The 23,117-nt window shown below is 39.8% G+C and overlaps 1 protein-coding gene across 4 annotated transcripts in view; it reads right to left on the bottom strand.

Annotated features, from left to right (window-relative positions):
* The window catches only part of LOC120427042 (uncharacterized), a 63,702-nt gene extending 48,401 nt beyond the window's left edge, over positions 1-15,301 (bottom strand). The window contains exons 1-3 of one of the 4 annotated variants that reach the window (XM_052707918.1): positions 14,498-15,301; positions 14,235-14,297; positions 14,026-14,091 (exon numbers count right to left, since the gene is read on the bottom strand). In XM_052707918.1, coding sequence (XP_052563878.1) covers positions 14,026-14,091; positions 14,235-14,297; positions 14,498-14,507 — 139 coding nt within the window. In that variant the 5' untranslated portion in view covers positions 14,508-15,301. Of the gene's footprint in view, positions 1-14,025; positions 14,092-14,234 lie in introns of all 4 variants that reach the window. The other 3 variants (XM_052707917.1, XM_052707920.1, XM_052707919.1) reach the window with 3 other exon arrangements.
* Positions 15,302-23,117: the final 7,816 nt, after the last annotated feature.

Below are 23,117 nucleotides of genomic sequence, written 5' to 3'. Positions count from 1 at the left end.
TTACGGCGGTAGACTCATAGATCTTAACTCCAGGGAGTCCTTGGATGACCATGGACATCCCATTACATTCATATAGTAGTCTACCATATCCACTGATGCTATACTCACATGATCCGGGGTCAAAATCCGACGACCTCTTGCTTGTTACGGCGGTAGACTCGTAGATCTTAACTCCAGGGAGTCCTTGGATGACCATGTACATCCCATTACATTCATATAGTAGTCTACCATATCCACTGATGCTATACTCACATGATCCGGGGTCAAAATCCGACGACCTCTTGCTTGTTACGGCAGTAGACTCGTAGATCTTAACTCCAGGGAGTCCTTGGATGACCATGTACATCCCATTACATTCATATAGTAGTCTACCATATCCACTGGTGCTATACGCACATGACCCGGGGTCAAAATCCGACGACCTCTTGCTTGTTACGGCGGTAGACTCATAGATCTTAACTCCAGGGAGTCCTTGGATGACCTTGTACATCCCATTACATTCATATAGTAGTCTACCATATCCACTGATGCTATACGCACATGATCCGGGGTCAAAATCCGACGACCTCTTGCTTGTTACGGCGGTAGACTCGTAGATCTTAACTCCAGGGAGTCCTTGGATGACCATGTACATCCCATTACATTCATATAGTAGTCTACCATATCCACTGATGCTATACGCACATGATCCGGGGTCAAAATCCGACGACCTCTTGCTTGTTACGGCGGTAGACTCGTAGATCTTAACTCCAGGGAGTCCTTGGATGACCATGTACATCCCATTACATTCATATAGTAGTCTACCATATCCACTGATGCTATACGCACATGATCCGGGGTCAAAATCCGACGACCTCTTGCTTGTTACGGCGGTAGACTCATAGATCTTAACTCCAGGGAGTCCTTGGATGACCATGTACATCCCATTACATTCATATAGTAGTCTACCATATCCACTGATGCTATACGCACATGATCCGGGGTCAAAATCCGACGACCTCTTGCTTGTTACGGCGGTAGACTCATAGATCTTAACTCCAGGGAGTCCTTGGATGACCATGGACATCCCATTACATTCATATAGTAGTCTACCATATCCACTGATGCTATACTCACATGATCCGGGGTCAAAATCCGACGACCTCTTGCTTGTTACGGCAGTAGACTCGTAGATCTTAACTCCAGGGAGTCCTTGGATGACCATGTACATCCCATTACATTCATATAGTAGTCTACCATATCCACTGATGCTATACTCACATGATCCGGGGTCAAAATCCGACGACCTCTTGCTTGTTACGGCGGTAGACTCGTAGATCTTAACTCCAGGGAGTCCTTGGATGACCATGTACATCCCATTACATTCATATAGTAGTCTACCATATCCACTGATGCTATACGCACATGATCCGGGGTCAAAATCCGACGACCTCTTGCTTGTTACGGCGGTAGACTCATAGATCTTAACTCCAGGGAGTCCTTGGATGACCATGTACATCCCATTACATTCATATAGTAGTCTACCATATCCACTGATGCTATACGCACATGATCCGGGGTCAAAATCCGACGACCTCTTGCTTGTTACGGCGGTAGACTCATAGATCTTAACTCCAGGGAGTCCTTGGATGACCTTGTACATCCCATTACATTCATATAGTAGTCTACCATATCCACTGATGCTATACGCACATGATCCGGGGTCAAAATCCGACGACCTCTTGCTTGTTACGGCGGTAGACTCATAGATCTTAACTCCAGGGAGTCCTTGGATGACCATGTACATCCCATTACATTCATATAGTAGTCTACCATATCCACTGATGCTATACGCACATGATCCGGGGTCAAAATCCGACGACCTCTTGCTTGTTACGGCGGTAGACTCATAGATCTTAACTCCAGGGAGTCCTTGGATGACCATGGACATCCCATTACATTCATATAGTAGTCTACCATATCCACTGATGCTATACGCACATGATCCGGGGTCAAAATCCGACGACCTCTTGCTTGTTACGGCGGTAGACTCGTAGATCTTAACTCCAGGGAGTCCTTGGATGACCATGTACATCCCATTACATTCATATAGTAGTCTACCATATCCACTGATGCTATACGCACATGATCCGGGGTCAAAATCCGACGACCTCTTGCTTGTTACGGCGGTAGACTCATAGATCTTAACTCCAGGGAGTCCTTGGATGACCATGTACATCCCATTACATTCATATAGTAGTCTACCATATCCACTGATGCTATACGCACATGATCCGGGGTCAAAATCCGACGACCTCTTGCTTGTTACGGCGGTAGACTCATAGATCTTAACTCCAGGGAGTCCTTGGATGACCATGGACATCCCATTACATTCATATAGTAGTCTACCATATCCACTGATGCTATACTCACATGATCCGGGGTCAAAATCCGACGACCTCTTGCTTGTTACGGCAGTAGACTCGTAGATCTTAACTCCAGGGAGTCCTTGGATGACCATGTACATCCCATTACATTCATATAGTAGTCTACCATATCCACTGATGCTATACTCACATGATCCGGGGTCAAAATCCGACGACCTCTTGCTTGTTACGGCGGTAGACTCGTAGATCTTAACTCCAGGGAGTCCTTGGATGACCATGGACATCCCATTACATTCATATAGTAGTCTACCATATCCACTGATGCTATACGCACATGATCCGGGGTCAAAATCCGACGACCTCTTGCTTGTTACGGCGGTAGACTCATAGATCTTAACTCCAGGGAGTCCTTGGATGACCATGGACATCCCATTACATTCATATAGTAGTCTACCATATCCACTGATGCTATACTCACATGATCCGGGGTCAAAATCCGACGACCTCTTGCTTGTTACGGCAGTAGACTCGTAGATCTTAACTCCAGGGAGTCCTTGGATGACCATGTACATCCCATTACATTCATATAGTAGTCTACCATATCCACTGATGCTATACGCACATGATCCGGGGTCAAAATCCGACGACCTCTTGCTTGTTACGGCGGTAGACTCGTAGATCTTAACTCCAGGGAGTCCTTGGATGACCATGGACATCCCATTACATTCATATAGTAGTCTACCATATCCACTGATGCTATACGCACATGATCCGGGGTCAAAATCCGACGACCTCTTGCTTGTTACGGCGGTAGACTCATAGATCTTAACTCCAGGGAGTCCTTGGATGACCATGGACATCCCATTACATTCATATAGTAGTCTACCATATCCACTGATGCTATACTCACATGATCCGGGGTCAAAATCCGACGACCTCTTGCTTGTTACGGCGGTAGACTCGTAGATCTTAACTCCAGGGAGTCCTTGGATGACCATGTACATCCCATTACATTCATATAGTAGTCTACCATATCCACTGATGCTATACTCACATGATCCGGGGTCAAAATCCGACGACCTCTTGCTTGTTACGGCAGTAGACTCGTAGATCTTAACTCCAGGGAGTCCTTGGATGACCATGTACATCCCATTACATTCATATAGTAGTCTACCATATCCACTGGTGCTATACGCACATGACCCGGGGTCAAAATCCGACGACCTCTTGCTTGTTACGGCGGTAGACTCATAGATCTTAACTCCAGGGAGTCCTTGGATGACCTTGTACATCCCATTACATTCATATAGTAGTCTACCATATCCACTGATGCTATACGCACATGATCCGGGGTCAAAATCCGACGACCTCTTGCTTGTTACGGCGGTAGACTCGTAGATCTTAACTCCAGGGAGTCCTTGGATGACCATGTACATCCCATTACATTCATATAGTAGTCTACCATATCCACTGATGCTATACGCACATGATCCGGGGTCAAAATCCGACGACCTCTTGCTTGTTACGGCGGTAGACTCGTAGATCTTAACTCCAGGGAGTCCTTGGATGACCATGTACATCCCATTACATTCATATAGTAGTCTACCATATCCACTGATGCTATACGCACATGATCCGGGGTCAAAATCCGACGACCTCTTGCTTGTTACGGCGGTAGACTCATAGATCTTAACTCCAGGGAGTCCTTGGATGACCATGTACATCCCATTACATTCATATAGTAGTCTACCATATCCACTGATGCTATACGCACATGATCCGGGGTCAAAATCCGACGACCTCTTGCTTGTTACGGCGGTAGACTCATAGATCTTAACTCCAGGGAGTCCTTGGATGACCATGGACATCCCATTACATTCATATAGTAGTCTACCATATCCACTGATGCTATACTCACATGATCCGGGGTCAAAATCCGACGACCTCTTGCTTGTTACGGCAGTAGACTCGTAGATCTTAACTCCAGGGAGTCCTTGGATGACCATGTACATCCCATTACATTCATATAGTAGTCTACCATATCCACTGATGCTATACTCACATGATCCGGGGTCAAAATCCGACGACCTCTTGCTTGTTACGGCGGTAGACTCGTAGATCTTAACTCCAGGGAGTCCTTGGATGACCATGTACATCCCATTACATTCATATAGTAGTCTACCATATCCACTGATGCTATACGCACATGATCCGGGGTCAAAATCCGACGACCTCTTGCTTGTTACGGCGGTAGACTCATAGATCTTAACTCCAGGGAGTCCTTGGATGACCATGTACATCCCATTACATTCATATAGTAGTCTACCATATCCACTGATGCTATACGCACATGATCCGGGGTCAAAATCCGACGACCTCTTGCTTGTTACGGCGGTAGACTCATAGATCTTAACTCCAGGGAGTCCTTGGATGACCTTGTACATCCCATTACATTCATATAGTAGTCTACCATATCCACTGATGCTATACGCACATGATCCGGGGTCAAAATCCGACGACCTCTTGCTTGTTACGGCGGTAGACTCATAGATCTTAACTCCAGGGAGTCCTTGGATGACCATGTACATCCCATTACATTCATATAGTAGTCTACCATATCCACTGATGCTATACGCACATGATCCGGGGTCAAAATCCGACGACCTCTTGCTTGTTACGGCGGTAGACTCATAGATCTTAACTCCAGGGAGTCCTTGGATGACCATGGACATCCCATTACATTCATATAGTAGTCTACCATATCCACTGATGCTATACGCACATGATCCGGGGTCAAAATCCGACGACCTCTTGCTTGTTACGGCGGTAGACTCGTAGATCTTAACTCCAGGGAGTCCTTGGATGACCATGTACATCCCATTACATTCATATAGTAGTCTACCATATCCACTGATGCTATACGCACATGATCCGGGGTCAAAATCCGACGACCTCTTGCTTGTTACGGCGGTAGACTCATAGATCTTAACTCCAGGGAGTCCTTGGATGACCATGTACATCCCATTACATTCATATAGTAGTCTACCATATCCACTGATGCTATACGCACATGATCCGGGGTCAAAATCCGACGACCTCTTGCTTGTTACGGCGGTAGACTCATAGATCTTAACTCCAGGGAGTCCTTGGATGACCATGGACATCCCATTACATTCATATAGTAGTCTACCATATCCACTGATGCTATACTCACATGATCCGGGGTCAAAATCCGACGACCTCTTGCTTGTTACGGCAGTAGACTCGTAGATCTTAACTCCAGGGAGTCCTTGGATGACCATGTACATCCCATTACATTCATATAGTAGTCTACCATATCCACTGATGCTATACTCACATGATCCGGGGTCAAAATCCGACGACCTCTTGCTTGTTACGGCGGTAGACTCGTAGATCTTAACTCCAGGGAGTCCTTGGATGACCATGGACATCCCATTACATTCATATAGTAGTCTACCATATCCACTGATGCTATACGCACATGATCCGGGGTCAAAATCCGACGACCTCTTGCTTGTTACGGCGGTAGACTCATAGATCTTAACTCCAGGGAGTCCTTGGATGACCATGTACATCCCATTACATTCATATAGTAGTCTACCATATCCACTGATGCTATACGCACATGATCCGGGGTCAAAATCCGACGACCTCTTGCTTGTTACGGCGGTAGACTCATAGATCTTAACTCCAGGGAGTCCTTGGATGACCTTGTACATCCCATTACATTCATATAGTAGTCTACCATATCCACTGATGCTATACGCACATGATCCGGGGTCAAAATCCGACGACCTCTTGCTTGTTACGGCGGTAGACTCATAGATCTTAACTCCAGGGAGTCCTTGGATGACCATGGACATCCCATTACATTCATATAGTAGTCTACCATATCCACTGATGCTATACTCACATGATCCGGGGTCAAAATCCGACGACCTCTTGCTTGTTACGGCAGTAGACTCGTAGATCTTAACTCCAGGGAGTCCTTGGATGACCATGTACATCCCATTACATTCATATAGTAGTCTACCATATCCACTGATGCTATACTCACATGATCCGGGGTCAAAATCCGACGACCTCTTGCTTGTTACGGCGGTAGACTCGTAGATCTTAACTCCAGGGAGTCCTTGGATGACCATGTACATCCCATTACATTCATATAGTAGTCTACCATATCCACTGATGCTATACGCACATGATCCGGGGTCAAAATCCGACGACCTCTTGCTTGTTACGGCGGTAGACTCATAGATCTTAACTCCAGGGAGTCCTTGGATGACCATGGACATCCCATTACATTCATATAGTAGTCTACCATATCCACTGGTGCTATACGCACATGATCCGGGGTCAAAATCCGACGACCTCTTGCTTGTTACGGCGGTAGACTCGTAGATCTTAACTCCAGGGAGTCCTTGGATGACCATGTACATCCCATTACATTCATATAGTAGTCTACCATATCCACTGATGCTATACGCACATAATCCGGGGTCAAAATCCGACGACCTCTTGCTTGTTACGGCGGTAGACTCATAGATCTTAACTCTAGGGAGTCCTTGGATTACCATGGACATCCCGAAGTACCCATAGACCTTTGAGAAACATAAAATTTTAGTAAACAAATATATTTAAAAAAAATGTTTTTCAAATATTTTAATTTTAAACTTTTAATATTTATTTTTATAATCGTACAAAAAATGCTAGCTGTGTACCCCCCGAACTTGACAACTTTTTTATACATTTGTATTGGTTGTTTCCGTTGTGCTTAAAGGAAATGGCTATGCACCAGGCGCCTCCATATTTTTGTAGATGGCTCATATAGTTGGGAGGAGACGCAAGTTTTTTTTAAATTGTTCGATTTTTTTATGTTAAAAAATTTACCAGCTTCTCGTCAGTCCGCGTGGACATAAAATCAAATTCTGTCGATTGCATCGGATTCGGGGATGCCTTTTCTCTGAGGAACCGATGAGATATCGTCAATCCCTTGACACAAGTTTTGTTTTGTCGAGTAGTGTAATCAACTGAAAACTTATTGAAAGGCAATTTCCTGCGTTGATATTCATATTTATCAGGTTTTGGCTCGCTTTTTGAACTTTTGTGAAATTGTGACGTACAGCACCGCAAAAGCCTTTTTTCGAAAATAATGTTTTCGTCTATACTTAGATATCTTTAACATTTAATTTGCTACTGTGTGTTAAAATAAGTTGAGGTTGAATAACATAAAAAACGTAAATTCAACAATAAAATCCGATGAGTTACCGATCCAAACTAAAAAAGCTTTTCAACTAACGAGTTCAGAAAACATATCTAGAAGTATATAACTCACACGAAATCGGGAAAAGTTGCCCCGACACCTCTTCAATTTGCGTAAAACTTTGTCCCTGATCACGAATCCGAAGTCCGTTTTTTTTTTATATCTCGTGATGGAGGGGCGGTACAAGCCCTTTCATTTTTGAACATGCGAGAAAAGATGTGTTTTCAATAATTTGCAGCCTGAAACGGTGATGAGATAGAAATCTGGTGTCAAAGGGACTTTTATGTAAAATTAGACGCCCGATTTGATAGCGTACTCAGAATTTTGAAAAAAACGTAAAACTCTGCAATTTTCAGTTACCCAACTGTACATATTTTTGGAACATGTCATTTTAAGGGAAATTTAATGTACTTTTCGAATTTACATTGACCCAGAAGGGTCTTTTTGCCTTCCTAACGTTACTGAGGAAAGGCTATAAAATCACTCGAAAAATGAACTTCTCAATAAGACCTCTAAGATCCACCTTCATGTATACCTATCGACTCAGAATCAAATTCTGAGCAAATGTCTGTGTGTGTGGTGGGATGTTGATAAAAAAAATTGTCACTCGATTATCTCGACATTGGCTGAACCGATTTTGTCCGTTTTGGCGTCATTCGATCCGTCTTGGGGTCCCATAAGTCGCTATTAAAAATTACGCAGTTCAGTTAAGTACTTCAAAAGTTATGCTAAAAAAACGATTTTAACAAAAGTCCGGAAGATGGTAAAAAGGGTGGTTTTTGTAAGAAAACCCGTCATGCTATACATTTTCAGAAAGGTATTTAAAAGACCTTTCCAACGCATCTAAGATTTTGAAAATCTGACAAATCTATCAAAAGTTATAAGCACTTAAGTGTTATTTATACGCATTTTGGATCTCAGATATGTTGATGAAAACGTTGTCCGGATCTCTCATGCGAGCTTTCCAACGCGTCCAAAACATTGAAGATCTGACAACCCTATCAAGAGATATAAGCACTTAAGTTTTATTTACGCACTTTTTGCCTTTTGGATAGCACCCTTTAAATCTGAGGAAGGCGCCAACCACCTAAGGGTGGATTAAGTAACGTTTTTTCATTTAAATCGATTTTTTATTTAAAAATTTCGTATTTTTTCTAACTTTGCCGGGTTATTTTCTAGAGTGTAACAATGTTCTACAAAGTTGTAGAACGGAATTCTGAGTACGCCATCAAATCAGGCGTTTAATTTTACATAAAAGTCCCTTTGACACCAGATTTCTATCTCATCATTGTTTCAGGCTGCACATTATTGAAAAACACTTATTTTTTCGCATGTTAAAAAATGGAAGGGGTCGTACCCAAATATAAAAAAAAAAAACGGACTATGATTCGTGATTAGGGGGGTAATTCTCTACCAACTCACACGAAATCGGGAAAAGTTGCCCCGACCCCTCTTCGATTTGCGTGAAACTTTGTCCTAAGGGGTAACTTTTGTCCCTGATCACGAATCCGAGGTCCGTTTTTTGATATCTCGTGACGGAGGGGCGGTACGACCCCTTCCATTTTTGAACATGCGAAAAAAGAGGTGTTTTTCAATAATTTGCAGCCTGAAACGGTGATGAGATAGAAATTTGGTGTCAAAGGGACTTTTATGTAAAATTAGACGCCCGATTTGATGGCGTACTCAGAATTCCGAAAAAACGTATTTTTCATCGAAAAAAACACTAAAAAAGTTTTAAAAATCCTCCCATTTTCCGTTACTCGACTGTAAAAAATTTTGGAACATGTCATTTTATGGGAAATTTAATGTACTTTTCGAATCTACATTGTCCCAGAAGGGTCATTTTTTCATTTAGAACAAAATTTTTCATTTTAAAATTTCGTGTTTTTTCTAACTTTGCAGGGTTATTTTTTAGAGTGTTTTAATGTTCTACAAAGTTGTAGAGCAGACAATTACAAAAATTTTGATATATAGACATAAGGGGTTTGCTTATAAACATCACAAGTTATCGCGATTTTACGAAAAAAAGTTTTGAAAAAGTTACTTTTTGCGTTTCTCTTTGTTTCGTCGTCCGTGTCTGTCGCGGGTGACCATGAACGGCCATGATCGATGACGACCAACTTTTTCAAAACTTTTTTTCGTAAAATCGCGATAACTTGTGATGTTTATAAGCAAACCCCTTATGTCTATATATCAAAATTTTTGTAATTGTCTGCTCTACAACTTTGTAGAACATTAAAACACTCTAAAAAATAACCCTGCAAAGTTAGAAAAAACACGAAATTTTAAAATGAAAAATTTTGTTCTAAATGAAAAAATGACCCTTCTGGGACAATGTAGATTCGAAAAGTACATTAAATTTCCCATAAAATGACATGTTCCAAAATTTTTTACAGTCGAGTAACGGAAAATGGGAGGATTTTTAAAACTTTTTTAGTGTTTTTTTCGATGAAAAATACGTTTTTTCGGAATTCTGAGTACGCCATCAAATCGGGCGTCTAATTTTACATAAAAGTCCCTTTGACACCAAATTTCTATCTCATCACCGTTTTAGGCTGCAAATTATTGAAAAACACCTCTTTTTTCGCATGTTCAAAAATGAAAGGGGTCGTACCGCCCCTCCGTCACGAGATATCAAAAAACGGACCTCGGATTCGTGATCAGGGACAAAAGTTACCCCTTAGGACAAAGTTTCACGCAAATCGAAGAGGGGTCGGGGCAACTGCTGTGTGAGTTGGCGGAGAATTACCCAGGGACAAAAGTAACTCCTTAGAACAAAATTTCACGCAAATCGAAGAGGGGTCGGGGCAACTGCTGTGTGAGTTGGCGGAGAATTACCGTATAACATTTTGTCAAATCAAATGCTTTTGAACATTAAATAAAATATTTAGTTCTTGGTTACAACTAATCATGATGATTCATTATTTTGAAAAAAAGGAGAACTTTGAAAATTGTGTGCAACAGCCTTATGCAGGCCGTAGCAAATATTTTTGAAATAATTATGAATAAAAAAAAGTAGAGATTGAAGTTGTTAGCCATGAAATTAACATTATCATTATTGAAGAATTTTGTAAAATTCGTTACATACCAGCTCAGTTGTATTAAAACTATTAGTTTCCATTTTTTGAAGAAAAAATTGCAGTACTGTCCATTTATTGTTTAACAATATTAAAAATATTTTTAAACAGTGCATTTAAAATTGATTTCAGTTTATTGCACTTCTATTAACATAAATGTTCCGAAGTTAAAAAAAAAATATTGTTTTCGCCCCCTTATTATGAGGGCTTTTTTGTAAAGGGGAGAGGGCTGTACTTTGGGTTTTTTCTTTAATTTTTTCTCATGCTTATGACACCTAGAATTTAACGAACTAGGTTTTGTATAAATTAAAACAAATATTTTGTTTTGCACAGCAGCCAAGAAAGTTGTTGTCTTATTATTTCAAATTGTTAAGCTTACGGACGCAATCCTGCAAAAATCTGATTGCTAAAATAATCAAACTTTGTTGTAAATTATTTTGTAGACATTACTTTCGGGGATGAATGAATGATTATATCAATAGTTCCTGTAATTTTGAAGATACCAAAATGTGCGTAACAAAAATCTTGGTGCAAATGCTCTGGTTGTTGTGTACCGTTAAATCTGTCAAGAATCAAAAATACGTTCATAGCAGATGACTAAATTAAAACCACCAAAATGAACAGTTTGACAAATTGTCAAAATAATAACGATCAACTCCTTCCAGAAAGAGCTTTTTTTATTTAATATTTAGTATTTATTGATTTGGTTAAAACTATGTGTGTAATTTTCCTATGACCAAAAAAAAGCAGTATGCATCATGAGTACGTTCATACAAGTTTTCAATGTGACTTTTTTACCTGTAGGAGTCATGACCATGCTTGACCATCTCTAAAAGAACTTTTTATCATACTAGAAAAACGAGTTTATCTTAACATCACCAAAATAGCGTTGCATTTGTATGTGACGATAACTTAGCACATAAACTAACCCTAATGCACAATTACAAAAATTTACCACTGTGTTTTAATTTTTTTTTAAATTGACAATACTGGCAAATATATTTTCACCACATTGGGATAAAAAGATGGCCTTTTCTTTCATTCCAAGTATAACCAAAAATGGTTTTTGTGAGAAAATTCGAATAAAATATAGTTAATTTTACAAAAAATATACCTGATTTTCAGAAAAGTCCTAAGCAGTACCTACAACTTTGCCGAATACACCAAATCGATTAGAAAAACCGTTGTCAGGATACATATGGGTCATTCCTTCCCAAGTGACCACGCGTCCAACATCGACCTTCACCAAATCTGCTCATATTTGGCATGGGGGTTGTTTTTGCCCCAAAAACAAAGAATCCCAAGTTTGGTGACATTTGGTCCACCCCCGCGCCCGTGGCACCCCCCTCTTTTTCTGAGTTTTTTGAAAAAAACTCATTTTAAAAATGCATTTTGCTAAGAGAAAAGTTAACAAAAAGTGAAACTAGAAAATTCCTGTTGATGCGCTCGAAATTAAACATTTAATCATTTTCTTGTATCCGTGAACCACGCCAAGTCCTGCCAAAACGGGGGTTCAAATGCATATATACAATACATACATACATAAATACATACATACATACAATACATACATACATAAATTAAACTTTGGGACATTCACTTGAAATTCAAATTTCAAGGCCAACTTTGCTCTCACGCAATGTACTGTTGAAAATTGATGGTTAAGTAAAACATTTGCTATGCAATACAGAGCTTTCCAACTTAAAAATGTGATATCTCAAGAAACGCCATTCGATTCTACGTCAAAAAATCTTTAAATATGCATACCCAAAAGTTCACTTTTAGTAAACTTTTCTCTTAGCAAAATGCATTTTTAAAATGAGGTTTTTCAATAATCTCAGAAAAAGAGGGGGGTGCCACGGGCGCGGAGGTGGACCAAATGTCACCAAACTTGGGATTCTTTGTTTTTGTTGCAAAAACAACTCCCATGCCAAATATGAGCAGATTTGGTGAAGGTCGATGTTGGACGCGTGGTCACTTGGGAAGGAATGACCCATATTTTAAGTATTTTAATAACCTTTTTGTATCGACAGCTGCCTAAATTGATTAAAACTTGTATGGATGAAATAATGATGCAAAATGACTTCTTGGGTCATAGAAAAAGTACACACAAAGTTAAAAAATAATAATCGTCTTAAATGTCCGAAAATCATTGTAATACAAATTGATTTAAACATTTAACTAGATTTAAAGTAAACAAAAATTTTGAAAACATAAAGAGAAAAATTATTTTCTCCGGTTTTTTGAAAATTTATCGAAGTTTTAGAAAAAATAATTTTAGTAATCTGTTAACGACGTTCATTCTATTACTATAGCTAACACTTCGACGTATAATTTGTAAAACGATTTGTTAAAATACACCCAAAGTTAAAGAACGAGGGGATAGTCCTCACGAAAAGAAACGTGAGGAAAGTGCTATATTGCGAGAGTATAGTCCTCTCGCATGTTCATTCATTCATTGGAACAGTTCATCCTATGAGTGGCTTATATGGACAAACGACCGCCACTTAGTCACCGAACCATGGTGGCCCATACGGCAAAGGCACGGTTCAATATGCCGAAGGTCTTGGGTTCGAGTCTCGGTACCGGTACTTTTTTTTTGATAGATGAACTTTTTTGTAAAATGAACCATGAATAAAGTACTCTCGGTAATTTCGGGATTTATCCTCTCCGTCCGCACACAGTACCATTTTACTACCGAATCGTGCTCTTTATCCTCTCGTATGCCGATGCCCAGTTCTGGGTGTAGTTCCATAATAAATGCTGATTCACTATTTTTTCTTTTCAAAGCTGTAATTCTCAGATTCAGTTTTGCTCTTGAACTTTTCCTTTCTATAAATCCATTCCCGCCAAATACACTTTAAGTCGAAGTTTTGGTTTTTCTTCTCACAAAGGATTCATAGAAATAACATGCACTATCGATTATAAACTTAAAAAAAATTGTTTATATTTATATTTTAAATCAAATAAAACCCTCTAAAAATAAAAATATATTTTGCCGTAACAGATTGAAAAATACTTAAAAATGATGGAAAATATATTGTTTTCGGTGTTTTACATTTTCGGCAGTAGAATAGCATAAGTTTTTTAGTTTCAGAAATTGCAACTACGGCTAAACGGGAATGAAAAGAGAAACGATAACTTCAGAACTAATTAGAATTCATTGAATTGATATGAATTGAATTGAATTGAAGAGCGGGAATTCAAATAAATTGTACTTTTTATGTACAGTGTGTTCAATGGGAGGGGTCGACTACATATATTTTTGCTGGTTTTAATGGCAGTTCAAAGTATTTACAGTCAACCTGCACGATGGGAAGCGATGTTATCCGATAGGTTGAAGTGATCAATACACTACTATGTGCTGGGATTGCAGAATTATTGTTTGAAGAGAAGAAGTCGAAATATTATCGTAGTGTTATTTTCAAAACCTTAAAATTCTTTAATCCATGTAGCCAAATTATATCCAACTTTTGGTAACTAATTTTCACCAACTAAAGCACGTACGATAGGTCGCCTTGGACGTCTCGGAAACCGTTGGGGAGTCATCACCGTCCACCGCGGGCACAGCTGCTGCGTTGGAAGGTCCACATCCCATATCGTCGTCCGCCAAATCAAATAGATCAACACGTTAGTTATAATCCGAGAAAACGGTTGATTATTTTGTTCTTGTAAGTAGCACAAGGAAAGCTTTCAGCGGTTGGCTACTCCAACAAAGTAACAGAGCACATTCACTACAACACTACATCCACCAGGCTGCGTTTCGTTACCGTTAGACATTTGAACAACTTTTGAGGGCTAATGAGACCGAGAGGAACTTTTTCTAGGAACGTCCTAATGGGTCGATCCTTCGCGGGCAACTGAGCTCGAAGTTCCGTGGGTCAAACAAAACTTGGTGCCACCACGAATTACACCAATCATGCGCACTTTTCATGCTTCCTGGCAGAAATGGCTTCGATCCACAGGTCGATGACGCGGATTGTGACGTGGATTATCACATGCTTTTGATCTTGGATGACATTTTCATCCACTCCCGCCGAGGGAGGCCAATTGTTTGACAGAACGGAAGGGTGACGTTGCCGTTAATAAGGTTTTAACGGGGGCAGAACCTGTTGGTCAAACACTCTAAAATGTGCCGTCGAGTGCCTCGTGGTTGGACGTTGATTAATAATTATGGAACTTGGTTGAAGGTTGATTTGGTTTTGGTCAGAGGGCGATTAATTATTCAGTAGTTCACGCTTGGAGGTGTGGGAAATTTCGGTTATGAAGCGTGCTGGAATGGGAATTACTGTTTTGACGCTGGAAAATTAGATCGGTTCTGGGGGACTAATGAACTAGTTAGGGGGTTAAATATTTGATTATTGATTTTATTCATTACGAGAAAAGGTAAAATGTAACATGGTTCACACATTAGAACCAATGAATGCATTGGATGCCGTCGACAATGGTAAATAAACTCTCTTCATAAGCCAGCCCAATGTCGCCAGATTCATTCCATATCAAAATATTCAAAATTTAAATAGTGATAGTTTATATACATCAAGGAAAGATGATAAACGAACTGTAAAGTTCAGAAGGGTAGAAGAAACCAACGATAGATGAAAAATTATTGAGGTAGTGAATATTAACAACCAGAGAGTCGACGTGATTAAAAATTTGTTTCAAACTAATTCTCTCCTTCCTTAGATTCCAATTATTATTATTTTAGGCAATTTAAAATTATTGACAAGCTTCTGAACAAAAATTTCTTACATTAAAAAAATGAATACAAGATCATTGAATTCTGGGTAAAAATATTCTTTGAATCCGGTGGTTCTCAACCTTTGTTGATCTATTCCTACTTTGGCCAATTTTCAAGATCGTTATTCCCCCCAATCAATTTTCAACTAAAATTACAAATACTTCAAGATTTTTTTCATCATGTTAACTACCTTCACGCAAACCTATTTGATTAAACTACTCTTTTTTAATATTAATTTTGGAACCCAGCAAAACATAATAAAAATCAACCTCAAAATTATGCTTGTCAAAAAACAATTAAGAAATCAGATACCTCTTGTTATTGAAAGAAAGTAAAATACACCACAAATATTTTTTTGATTTGAAGGTTAAAAGACAATTCAATGATAAGATTACAAAATGCAAAAAAAAAATGTAAAGAAATGATGTTCTCAATAAATCGAAAGGATACAAATCCTCACAGTTCAAATTGAATTGCAAAAAACGGGTCATGATAAAAACAATCCCAAAACTCAAGAAAATTCTTCAATTTTTTTTTTGCATAATCAGAAATCTCACATGAACTCAGCCAGTTATCTTTAAACACCTTTAGAGATGAAAGCAAGAAAAAAAAAACTAACTTAATCCACCTATGTGGTTGATGCCTTCCTCACTTTTTACCAACAATGGGTAATATGAGTGGTTTGGACACATATTTCAGCTATTTTTTTAGGTCCAGAAAAATAAGTACACAGATATAACTTAAGTTGTCATAACTCGAGACAGGGTTGCCAGATTTTCAATTATGTGGACTCGTTGGAAAGGCCTCTTGATTACCTTACCAACAATGTATCGGATGATGGTTCCGGACATCGTTTGCATACATTTAAGTGAGATCCGGCTTCAAAAAGGTACATAAATATCACTTAAGTGGTCATAACTCGAGACAGGGTTGCCAGATCTACGATGTTGTGGACTCGTTGGAAAGGTCTCTCAATTATCTAACCAACGATGGGTCGGATGATGGATCCGGACATCGTTTACATACATTTAAGTAAGATCCGGCTTCAAAAAAGTACATCAATATCACTTAAGTGGTCATAACTCGAGACAGGGTTGCCAGATCTTCGATGTTGTGGACTCGTTGGAAAGGTCTATTGATTACCTAACCAACGATAGGTTGGATGATGGATCCGGACATCTTTTACATACATTTAAGTGAGATCCGGCTTCAAAAAAGTACATAAATATCACTTAAGTGGTCATAACTCGAGACAGGGTTGCCAGATTTTCAATTATGTGGACTCGTTGGAAAGGTCTTTCGATTACCCAACCAATGATGGGTTGGATGATGGATCTAGATATCGTTTACATACATTTAAGTGAGATCCGGCTTCAAAAAAGTACATAAATATCACCTAAGTGGTCATAACTCGAGACAGGGTTGCCAGATCTTCAATGTTGAGAACTCGTTGGAAAGGTCTCTTGATTACCTAACCAACGATGGATTGGATGATGGTTCCGGACATCGTTTGCATTCATTTAAGTGAGATCCGGCTTCAAAAAGGTACATAAATATCACTTAAGTGGTCATAACTCGAGACAGGGTTGCCAAATCTACGATGTTGTGGACTCGTTGGAAAGGTCTCTCAATTATCTAACCAACGATGGGTCGGATGGTGGATCCGGACATAGTTTACATACATTTAAGTGAGATCCGGCATCCAAAAAGTACATCAATATCACTTAAGTGGGCATATCTCGAGACAGGGTTGCCAGATCTTCAATATTTTGAACTCGTTGGAAAGGTCTATTGATTACCTAACCAACGATAGGTCGGATGATGGATCCGGACATCGTTTACATACATTTAAGTGAGATCCGGCTTCAAAAAAGTACATAAATATCACTTAAGTGGTCATAACTCGAGACAGGGTTGCCAGATTTTCAATTATGTGGACTCGTTGGAAAGGTCTCTCGATTACCCAACCAATGATGGGTTGGATGATGGATCTAGATATCGTTTACATACATTTAAGTAAGATCCGGCTTCAAAAAAGTACATCAATATCACTTAAGTGGTCATAACTCGAGACAGGGTTGCCAGATCTTCGATGTTGTGGACTCGTTGGAAAGGTCTATTGATTACCTAATCAACGATAGGTTGGATGATGGATCCGGACATCTTTTACATACATTTAAGTGAGATCCGGCTTCAAAAAAGTACATAAATATCACTTAAGTGGTCATAACTCGAGACAGGGTTGCCAGATTTTCAATTATGTGGACTCGTTGGAAAGGTCTCTCGATTACCCAACCAATGATGGGTTGGATGATGGATCTAGATATCGTTTACATACATTTAAGTGAGATCCGGCTTCAAAAAAAACATAAATATCACCTAAGTGGTCATAACTCGAGACAGGGTTGCCAGATCTTCAATGTTGAGAACTCGTTGGAAAGGTCTCTTGATTACCTAACCAACGATGGATTGGATGATGGTTCCGGACATCGTTTGCATTCATTTAAGTGAGATCCGGCTTCAAAAAGGTACATAAATATCACTTAAGTGGTCATAACTCGAGACAGGGTTGCCAAATCTACGATGTTGTGGACTCGTTGGAAAGGTCTCTCAATTATCTAACCAACGATGGGTCGGATGGTGGATCCGGACATAGTTTACATACATTTAAGTGAGATCCGGCATCCAAAAAGTACATCAATATCACTTAAGTGGGCATATCTCGAGACAGGGTTGCCAGATCTTCAATATTTTGAACTCGTTGGAAAGGTCTATTGATTACCTAACCAACGATAGGTCGGATGATGGATCCGGACATCGTTTACATACATTTAAGTGAGATCCGGCTTCAAAAAAGTACATAAATATCACTTAAGTGGTCATAACTCGAGACAGGGTTGCCAGATTTTCAATTATGTGGACTCGTTGGAAAGGTCTCTCGATTACCCAACCAATGATGGGTTGGATGATGGATCTAGATATCGTTTACATACATTTAAGTGAGATCCGGCTTCAAAAAAGTACATAAATATCACCTAAGTGGTCATAACTCGAGACAGGGTTGCCAGATCTTCAATGTTGAGAACTCGTTGGAAAGGTCTCTTGATTACCTAACCAACGATGGATCGGATGATGGTTCCGGACATCGTTTACATACATTTAAGTGAGATCCGGCTTCAAAAAAGTACATAAATATCACTTAAGTGGTCATAACTCGAGACAGGGTTGCCAGATTTTCAATTATGTGGACTCGTTGGAAAGGTCTCTCGATTACCCAACCAATGATGGGTTGGATGATGGATCTAGATATCGTTTACATACATTTAAGTAAGATCCGGCTTCAAAAAAGTACATCAATATCACTTAAGTGGTCATAACTCGAGACAGGGTTGCCAGATCTTCGATGTTGTGGACTCGTTGAAAAGGTCTATTGATTACCTAATCAACGATAGGTTGGATGATGGATCCGGACATCTTTTACATACATTTAAGTGAGATCCGGCTTCAAAAAAGTACATAAATATCACTTAAGTGGTCATAACTCGAGACAGGGTTGCCAGATTTTCAATTATGTGGACTCGTTGGAAAGGTCTCTCGATTACCCAACCAATGATGGGTTGGATGATGGATCTAGATATCGTTTACATACATTTAAGTGAGATCCGGCTTCAAAAAAAACATAAATATCACCTAAGTGGTCATAACTCGAGACAGGGTTGCCAGATCTTCAATGTTGAGAACTCGTTGGAAAGGTCTCTTGATTACCTAACCAACGATGGATTGGATGATGGTTCCGGACATCGTTTGCATTCATTTAAGTGAGATCCGGCTTCAAAAAGGTACATAAATATCACTTAAGTGGTCATAACTCGAGACAGGGTTGCCAAATCTACGATGTTGTGGACTCGTTGGAAAGGTCTCTCAATTATCTAACCAACGATGGGTCGGATGGTGGATCCGGACATAGTTTACATACATTTAAGTGAGATCCGGCATCCAAAAAGTACATCAATATCACTTAAGTGGGCATATCTCGAGACAGGGTTGCCAGATCTTCAATATTTTGAACTCGTTGGAAAGGTCTATTGATTACCTAACCAACGATAGGTCGGATGATGGATCCGGACATCGTTTACATACATTTAAGTGAGATCCGGCTTCAAAAAAGTACATAAATATCACTTAAGTGGTCATAACTCGAGACAGGGTTGCCAGATTTTCAATTATGTGGACTCGTTGGAAAGGTCTCTCGATTACCCAACCAATGATGGGTTGGATGATGGATCTAGATATCGTTTACATACATTTAAGTGAGATCCGGCTTCAAAAAAGTACATAAATATCACCTAAGTGGTCATAACTCGAGACAGGGTTGCCAGATTTTCAATTATGTGGACTCGTTGGAAAGGTCTATTGATTACCTAACCAACGATAGGTTGGATGATGGATCCGGACATCTTTTACATACATTTAAGTGAGATCCGGCTTCAAAAAAGTACATAAATATCACTTAAGTGGTCATAACTCGAGACAGGGTTGCCAGATTTTCAATTATGTGGACTCGTTGGAAAGGTCTTTCGATTACCCAACCAATGATGGGTTGGATGATGGATCTAGATATCGTTTACATACATTTAAGTGAGATCCGGCTTCAAAAAAGTACATAAATATCACCTAAGTGGTCATAACTCGAGACAGGGTTGCCAGATCTTCAATGTTGAGAACTCGTTGGAAAGGTCTCTTGATTACCTAACCAACGATGGATTGGATGATGGTTCCGGACATCGTTTGCATTCATTTAAGTGAGATCCGGCTTCAAAAAGGTACATAAATATCACTTAAGTGGTCATAACTCGAGACAGGGTTGCCAAATCTACGATGTTGTGGACTCGTTGGAAAGGTCTCTCAATTATCTAACCAACGATGGGTCGGATGGTGGATCCGGACATAGTTTACATACATTTAAGTGAGATCCGGCATCCAAAAAGTACATCAATATCACTTAAGTGGGCATATCTCGAGACAGGGTTGCCAGATCTTCAATATTTTGAACTCGTTGGAAAGGTCTATTGATTACCTAACCAACGATAGGTCGGATGATGGATCCGGACATCGTTTACATACATTTAAGTGAGATCCGGCTTCAAAAAAGTACATAAATATCACTTAAGTGGTCATAACTCGAGACAGGGTTGCCAGATTTTCAATTATGTGGACTCGTTGGAAAGGTCTCTCGATTACCCAACCAATGATGGGTTGGATGATGGATCTAGATATCGTTTACATACATTTAAGTGAGATCCGGCTTCAAAAAAGTACATAAATATCACCTAAGTGGTCATAACTCGAGACAGGGTTGCCAGATCTTCAATGTTGAGAACTCGTTGGAAAGGTCTCTTGATTACCTAACCAACGATGGATCGGATGATGGTTCCGGACATCGTTTGCATTCATTTAAGTGAGATCCGGCTTCAAAAAGGTACATAAATATCACTTAAGTGGTCATAACTCGAGACAGGGTTGCCAGATCTACGATGTTGTGGACTCGTTGGAAAGGTCTCTCAATTATCTAACCAACGATGGGTCGGATGGTGGATCCGGACATAGTTTACATACATTTAAGTGAGATCCGGCATCCAAAAAGTACATCAATATCACTTAAGTGGGCATATCTCGAGACAGGGTTGCCAAATCTTCAATATTTTGAACTCGTTGGAAAGGTCTATTGATTACCTAACCAACGATAGGTCGGATGATGGATCCGGACATCGTTTACATACATTTAAGTGAGATCCGGCTTCAAAAAAGTACATAAATATCACTTAAGTGGTCATAACTCGAGACAGGGTTGCCAGATTTTCAATTATGTGGACTCGTTGGAAAGGTCTCTCGATTACCCAACCAATGATGGGTTGGATGATGGATCTAGATATCGTTTACATACATTTAAGTAAGATCCGGCTTCAAAAAAGTACATCAATATCACTTAAGTGGTCATAACTCGAGACAGGGTTGCCAGATCTTCGATGTTGTGGACTCGTTGGAAAGGTCTATTGATTACCTAATCAACGATAGGTTGGATGATGGATCCGGACATCTTTTACATACATTTAAGTGAGATCCGGCTTCAAAAAAGTACATAAATATCACTTAAGTGGTCATAACTCGAGACAGGGTTGCCAGATTTTCAATTATGTGGACTCGTTGGAAAGGTCTCTCGATTACCCAACCAATGATGGGTTGGATGATGGATCTAGATATCGTTTACATACATTTAAGTGAGATCCGGCTTCAAAAAAAACATAAATATCACCTAAGTGGTCATAACTCGAGACAGGGTTGCCAGATCTTCAATGTTGAGAACTCGTTGGAAAGGTCTCTTGATTACCTAACCAACGATGGATCGGATGATGGTTCCGGACATCGTTTGCATTCATTTAAGTGAGATCCGGCTTCAAAAAGGTACATAAATATCACTTAAGTGGTCATAACTCGAGACAGGGTTGCCAGATCTACGATGTTGTGGACTCGTTGGAAAGGTCTCTCAATTATCTAACCAACGATGGGTCGGATGGTGGATCCGGACATAGTTTACATACATTTAAGTGAGATCCGGCATCCAAAAAGTACATCAATATCACTTAAGTGGGCATATCTCGAGACAGGGTTGCCAGATCTTCAATATTTTGAACTCGTTGGAAAGGTCTATTGATTACCTAACCAACGATAAGTCGGATGATGGATCCGGACATCGTTTACATACATTTAAGTGAGATCCGGCTTCAAAAAAGTACATAAATATCACTTAAGTGGTCATAACTCTAGACAGGGTTGCCAGATTTTCAATTATGTAGACTCGTTGGAAAGGTCTCTTAATTACCTAACCAACGATGGGTCGGATGATGGATCCGGACATCGTTTACATACATTTAAGTGAGATCCGGCTTCAAAAAAGTACATAAATATCACTTAAGTGGTCATAACTCGAGACAGGTTTGCCAGATCTTCAATGTTGTGGACTCGTTGGAAAGGTCTATTGATTACTTAACCAACGATTGGTTGGATGATGGATCCGGACATCGTTTACATACATTTAAGTGAGATCCGGCTTCAAAAAGTACATAAATATCACTTAAGTGGTCATAACTCGAGACAGGGTTGCCAGATTTTCAATTATGTGGACTCGTTGGAAAGGTCTCTCGATTACCCAACCAATGATGGGTTGGATGATGGATCTAGACATCGTTTACATACATTTAAGTGAGATCCGGCTTCAAAAAAGTACATAAATATCACCTAAGTGGTCATAACTCGAGACAGGGTTGCCAGATCTTCAATTATGTGGACTCGTTGGAAAGGTCTCTCGATTACCTAACCAACGATGGGTCGGATGATGGATCTGGACATCGTTTACATGCACTTTAGTGAGATCCGGCTTCAAAAAAGTACATAAATATCACTTAAGTGGTCATAACTCGAGACAGGGTTGCCAGATCTTCGATGTTGTGGACTCGTTGGAAAGGTCTCTTGATTACCTAACCAACGATGGGTCGGATGATGGATCCGGACATCTTTTACATGCATTTAAGTGATATCCGGCTTCAGAAAAGTACATAAATATCACTTAAGTGGTCATAACTCGAGACAGG

Source organism: Culex pipiens, chromosome 2, assembly GCF_016801865.2.
Source record: "Culex pipiens pallens isolate TS chromosome 2, TS_CPP_V2, whole genome shotgun sequence".
Taxonomy (NCBI): domain Eukaryota; kingdom Metazoa; phylum Arthropoda; class Insecta; order Diptera; family Culicidae; genus Culex; species Culex pipiens.
This window is presented reverse-complemented; position numbering and strand designations above follow the sequence as displayed.